The sequence below is a fragment of the Conger conger genome, chromosome 7, assembly GCF_963514075.1.
Source record: "Conger conger chromosome 7, fConCon1.1, whole genome shotgun sequence".
NCBI classification, from domain to species: Eukaryota; Metazoa; Chordata; class Actinopteri; order Anguilliformes; family Congridae; genus Conger; species Conger conger.
Genome location: NC_083766.1, coordinates 18,881,572 through 18,888,265, shown reverse-complemented (window position 1 = coordinate 18,888,265; position 6,694 = coordinate 18,881,572). Strand labels below are relative to the sequence as shown.

The 6,694-nt window shown below is 42.2% G+C and overlaps 1 protein-coding gene across 1 annotated transcript in view; it reads left to right on the top strand.

Moving 5' to 3' along the window:
* The first annotated feature begins 921 nt into the window (after positions 1-921).
* Positions 922-6,694, top strand: part of LOC133132541 (proto-oncogene DBL-like) — a 21,653-nt gene continuing 15,880 nt past the window's right edge. The window contains exons 1-4 of the mRNA XM_061248015.1: positions 922-1,038; positions 2,588-2,707; positions 3,438-3,554; positions 6,180-6,329. Of these exons, the coding sequence (XP_061103999.1) occupies positions 988-1,038; positions 2,588-2,707; positions 3,438-3,554; positions 6,180-6,329 (438 nt within the window). The 5' untranslated portion in view covers positions 922-987. The remainder of the gene's footprint in view (positions 1,039-2,587; positions 2,708-3,437; positions 3,555-6,179; positions 6,330-6,694) is intronic.

Sequence of the window (6,694 nt, the reverse complement as noted above, 5' to 3'; positions counted from 1 at the left end):
ATATGATATCCAGATTCAAGAAGTCATGGCATGCAAACAATATGCAACCAAATACAAAACATGACTATTTTATTTGACATTATGTTAATTTGTCTCAAACATTGGAATGTGGGGCTATGTATAAAAAGTACTGTAGATACTACATGATGAAATCAATATGTACAGAAATACCCTTTAATAAAAGCTGAGAATCTGCGCTTTGACCACGTATGAATTGTTTGATTATAAACAGAGGAAATAAAACATTAATAGGAAGAAACAGAGGCACGGGGTGTCCAAACTTTTGACTGGTACTGTACATTTTGGAATATATATTCATGGAAATGTTATTTTTACAGTTTTGTGTTGCTCCTTGAAACTACGCAATCAATTAAACTTGCTTGCTAATACCAGTTTCTGCCTCTAAATCTGTAGGCCTCTTCAGCATTACTGTCCATGGTGCTGATTTGGTTTTCAATGGTGTCACCTAGGCTACAGTAAAACTTCGTATCCCAGACATATAGCTACCTGTATAAATATCGTAGGGTAGAAACTGTGGCTTATACTTTAAGAAAATGTAATGTATGTGTAGTTTACCATTTTTGTACGGCAAGTTAAACTTCCAATACCATGTTGAATTTCCAATATTTTAATCTGCCCCAACAACAAGGTTATGCAGTCCTACTAACCCTAAACATAGTTGTGCATTTTACTGGTGACAGGGGCTACGGTAATGTGCAAATATATTGGCCGCTAAGTGGAAACTAATCATGTTAAAACATGACGAGGTGAATAGTGATATTCTTTAAATGAGTGCGAGAGCATCCGAGCGCCAGAGTGGTGTCGAAGACATCTGCTGCTTCCAGCCAGCTTCGTGGCAGTCGCATTATTGACGCTGCGGTTGCTGCTGAGTCTCGTGGGCTGACCGAACACCGCGGTACCGGTGGTTGGCGGAGGGTGGGGGAAGTGAGAAAGGGAAAAATTCCCTAAATAACGAAATCCAAAATAATGGCGGAGGCTAATCCGCAAAGAGGAATGCCCAGGATGCGGCGCACCGCGGTAAGGCGTTTTCTTCTGCAGTTTGTTTTGGAGCGCTGGAGTTTTATCTCAAGTTGGGATAGGCAGGGAAAATGCTGCATAGCACAGTGAATGCTGTAAGCAGAAGCTCGTGCATGACTGCGATGCGGAGTTAGAATACGTTATAGTCATTACATGCAAGCGGTAAAACGAGAATAAATGCTTCTCACCTTGGTTAAAATGTATATATGCGGTTGCATATGTTACGGTTTTGGATTATAGAGATAACTGGAGAACTCAATAAAAGCGCGTGGATAATTACAGGACAAATCAATGTCAAAGGTGTGGAGTCTAAAATGTAAACGTCGCTACCAAAAGACGTCGCAACTATCCCACGGTCTGTGTACAAACTGCCATGAATCCGTTTTGAAGGAAATCAATAATTATGTACCGGATCAAGGAAATCACGTTTCTTTTACATTTTAGATTACTGTTTAAACGTAGTGTCTAAGCGTATGTCCTTCTCGGGACAAAGATTATAATAACTACCCTGTTTATCAGAATAAACACCACTGCACACAGTTTCCCCTTTTTCTTTCACAAACTAGTGCCAATTTAGTGAATAACTAGTAATTCTCCTTAGCCTTGACAATTAATTTGGTCATATGGAGACAAAGTAAATAATTCAGGTGATATTAATCACTGGAATACTGAAATGCCCAAACGTTTATTCTGTGCTCATCGTAACATTGTTTATAGAGCACTGTAAAACAACATAAGAGAGATATTGTTTCATTCTTACACCAAAATATTGTGACAGAAATTCTACAGCTGATGGACTTAAGCTTAACCTAATTGGCAGGCAGTCTTGCAAACTGAGTGGCCTTGTGGTCTGGGGTGTCACAGAGGTGATGCTGATTGCTACTCCACACTGACAGAAGCAGACGCTGTTTAAAAGATAGATTTGCTCTGAATGCCCCCAGGGAAATCACAGGTTGGCTCAGAACTGGCCCATATCTGCACGGCGATACTATAACCTCCACCCTGATTGGCTGGGAATCTGTGTTTTAGGGTGATGTCACAGACATACTGGCCCAGGCCATAATTATTCATAGCACTATCTCGCTGCTTTGGAGGTATGTTATTAGCGTGAAAATTATGCTCTGTCGATGCAGGGGGTGGGGTTGTTGTATTGGCTGGGATTTATACGAGCCTGCTGTATAAAATGGAGAGTTCCTCTGTAGGCCATTGAAGGCACAGCAGTGCTCGGTGTCCCCCTGTCTCTTGGAGGACGAGGTTAGACCATCACAGAGGAGCAGGCACACATGACAAATGAAATCTGAAATCTTTTGGAGTGCGGCCATCTCGGCTCACAAATACAAACTGGTGACATCAATCTGAGATATGAACAGAAGCTGAATTATTTATGAGAGGTATGGATAAAGGAATGAGTGCAGTGCTGGCCAGGTATATGTCCACAGCTCATCTGTGGGGTTGGGAAAAGACCTGGGATTCAGGGTGTGTCTTTGTGGTTGTGTTAGCGTGTTAGCATACAGTTGCACTAATCCAATGCCACCTCCCTGCTCCTCAGGCCTCCTTTCCTGGGAACCTCCACCTGGTGCTGGTGCTGCGGCCCACCAGCTTCCTCCAGCGCACCGCCACCGACATCGGCTTCCGCTTCAGCCAGGAAGACTTCATGCTCAAGATGCCGGTAAGGCAGATGAGCTACCATCACACAGCTTCTGTGTCTTCAGGCAGGGTGGAATGAAGTGCTGTTGCCCAGAGACAACTGCTGGCATAAACACTCTCTAGGGCTGCAGCTATCCCTGATCCACACAATTCAAGTAAAAGAACAAAATTTTAAAATGTCAACTTTTTGGAAGACATTTTAATTGTACAGTATTTTTACTTATTTGTCTGTGGCAATCGGTTCCCCTGTCTGCGATTGCTTCAATCCCCATGCCCACCTCACTATCCACAAACAAACATTCCTGTTTAAGGGCCACCTTTTCTTTACTGAACTCAGTTCAGTACATTTTCACACCGACAGTGCTTATTGCTAAACATTTCTGGAAGGGTTAGAGCCAGATCTGCCTGTCATGGCCCAGTACCATCCAGAGTAACTTTGTTCAGCTTGGAAGCCATAGGCAGCAGCTCTCAGAACTCTTTAACACATATTTAACACATGAATATAAGTAAGACCTCATTCAACTCATTACCTGAACCTAGATTTTTAATTTTTCTGGCCTGCTGTACAGGCAGGAGCATTAGTTGGGAGTTTAGAGAAGTTTATAGTCAATGCTTGACTTGAGCCAGACCTTTATAGGATAAAAGTTGTGTTACTGGGCACTGGATTTTGAGCTAATGCACTGTCATAATGTTTGGAATGATTTTGATTGTTGTGTTTTGTATCTTCTCTTACTCTCTTCTTCTTCTCTCAGGTGGTCATGCTCAGCTCTGTCACAGACCTGCTGCGCTACATTGATGAGAACCAACTCACCTCTGAGTTTGGGGGCACGCTGGAGTATTGCCATACTGACTGGATCGTCTTGCGCACGGTAAACTGCTGACGGGAGCATCAGTGTTGTTTCCGACTCTATTCACTACATTCACTGCAGCATTAGCACTATGTCATCATCAATGCTCCTGTGAAATGCCCTGACAGCGACACTGACAATGATACAGTTCCCGAGACAGAAATGACACTGATGCTAATATTCCAGCACCAAAACATCAGAAACACAATGCATCAAAAACTGACAAATCCAAGACTGCCACGGTCACCATTGATGAACAGTACTGAGGCCACGTGGTGATACTAATCCTTTCCTGAAATGCATTACCAATAGTAAAATCTGTGTCCAAGATTTGCAGTGATTACCTATGATATGTTGTACTGTACTTTCTGCTTCCATTATTTGAGAAAGCATCATAGTTCCCCTGCCTGAATTGTTTCTTGAGAAAATAGAGAAATACTGTGAATACATCAGAAATGAACATTGAATTATGGTGGTTTGTAATCTAGAAATACCGTTGCTGTTCTGTCCCTGTCTGCAAAGGCTGCAAGGAGGGAAATAGAGATTCAGTCAAATATGATGCAGTGGGCTCCAGAATTATTGATAAATATGTGCTGTTAACTGGAAAAAAAGCAGTTATTGTTATTTTTTCCAACATGTGTTAAGTAGTGCGCTTTATGAATGATTCAATGGAGTCAACCAAAGTCTTATATTTTTCAAATAAAATCATTTTTCACCAAAAACACAGGCTCCACAATTATTGGCACCCCTGTGCAAACACCCCTGGTAAAGATGACAGCCATGAGTCTTTTCTCCTCCATGCTGAACTTTTCAGAATCGTTGATAGGCTTCGGATACCCCTCTCTTCAGTTCAGACCACAGGCTTTTCATGGGATTTAAGTCTGGAGATTGAGATGGCCATTACAGAACAATGCTTGAACCATTTCTGTGTGGATTTTGATGTATGCTTGGAGTCATCATCCTGCTGGGCAATCTACCCACGACAAAGACTCAGCTTTGGTAACCGTGGTAATTTCGTACATTTTTGGTGATTTACTGCCAAGATTTCTTGGTACTTTGTCTCCCTTCCAAAGTTGGTGTGGAGGTGCCATTGTATGTTTCTTTTAGATTTGGTGACCCCCACAAAACAACCCATCCATCCATCCATTATCTGAACCCGCTTATCCTGATCAGGGTCGCAGGGGGGCTGGAGCCTATCCCAGCATACATTGGGCGAAAGGCAGGAATACACCCTGGACAGGTCGCCAGTCTATCTCAGGGCACACACACCATTCACTCACACACTCATACCTACGGGCAATTTAGACTCTCCAATCAGCCTAACATGCATGTCTTTGGACTGTGGGAGGAAACCGGAATACCCGGAGGAAACCCACGCAGACACGGGGAGAACATGCAAACTCCGCACAGAGAGGCCCCGGCCGACGGGGATTCGAACCCAGGACCTCCTTGCTGTGAGGCGGCAGTGCTACCCACTGCACCCACAAGACAACCAATATCTGCAATTCTTAAACTGCAATCCTTGGGTTACTTATGGCCTCCGTCACCATCTTCCTTACTGTCTGTGGGGAGAATATGCACTTGCATCCTCTTCCTGGCAAGCTTGCAGCCATTCCATTTGTTTTATGCCTTTTTATTATTGCACTTACAGTGCTAAGTGGTGCTATGTTTTCTTCCCATTTCCCGACTTGTGAGGGTCAATTACTATCTGTGTCTTTCTGAATTGACAGCTCTTTGGCTTTTCCCATGCTGATGGTTGACATGATACTTTTTGCTTGTTACATAATCTTTACACTCTAGTGATTATCACACATTATAGTTTCTTCGACTGATATTAACTAAATTAAAGTAATTCTATTACGAATTTCACTCTGTTTGATTTTATTTACAATTAATTCCAATAATTTTGGCCCCTGTGGTTTTCAGAAAAAAGTAGATTACTAAATAAAAGACACTGAGACATGACAGTAAATGTATTTAAAGTATGTAGTTTTCTTGTATGTTTGAACATGAAATATAGATCATTATCCATGTTGTTTATTCTATGCAGCCTTTTTTCCTGTGGAGCTCACTGCATATATTGCTCTGCATCTGTGTCTCTGATGGTTTGTTCAGAGGAAACCATGAAAAACTCTCTTTGATCCAAGGCAGTGCTTATATCCCAGCTGGTAATCTGTTGTCCAATTATTCCAATTTACTGATATGAGATAATTAGGAATATTCTTTATGTCCAAGTTTAAGGCAGCTTTCTATGTATATTTTTAGCTTGACTGGATTTTTTCATCTTATTTGGCTTGCTACCTCTAGCTGTGCAGATAGTTAAGCACATATTGGTACATAGCATTTACTAGTGCAGGCTACATTCAAATCATCATCTGCATCAAACAACAATTTCATATTGTGAACATTTTAAGGCTACGGTATAGCCATTTTGTTTTAAGAGCAGATGAATTACAGTCATTTTGTAACAACCAACCAAAAATAGACACTGCTTTTGAAGTACTGCATATCATACAAGCGCATTATCTGCATGTGAGCATAGTTTTTCAATCACTGCATTCTCAACAGCTGAAGATATGTGTAGCTCAGATGGATGCTCTTGTCTGCCACTCTTGGCCTCTGACTTCCTACAGTCTCCCCCTACAGGCCATCGAGAGCTTTGCAGTCACAGTGAAGGAGATTGCTCAGATGCTGCAGGCCTTTGGTACGGACCTGGCTGAGACAGAGCTGCCGGATGAGGGAAATGCCATTGACTTTCTCCTTTTGTCCCACACTGATAAATACAGGCAACTTAAGGTACAGCCTCCTGTTACTGTGGGTACACACATTGACTGCTCGTATAACTAGGATAGATTAACACTGAAACAGCCTGTGGGTGACATACAAGAGGCATTTGGTGCTTTAAACAGGAATATTAGCTGCATTAGTAAAGATTAAGTGCATAGGCAGGAACAGAGAGTATTATATTGCATTTTCTTGTACGTGCTGATTGTTTCCCAAAGCCCTTCCTCTTATGCACAAGAAAACCATTTTCTGAAATTCAGGGATGTTAGAGTAGTCACAGCCATTGGCTTTAACACTGAAGGTACAGCCTACATGCACACACACGCACACACACTCACACTCCACCCTGCTAAGGCTACTGAAAGGCCCATTCAGCT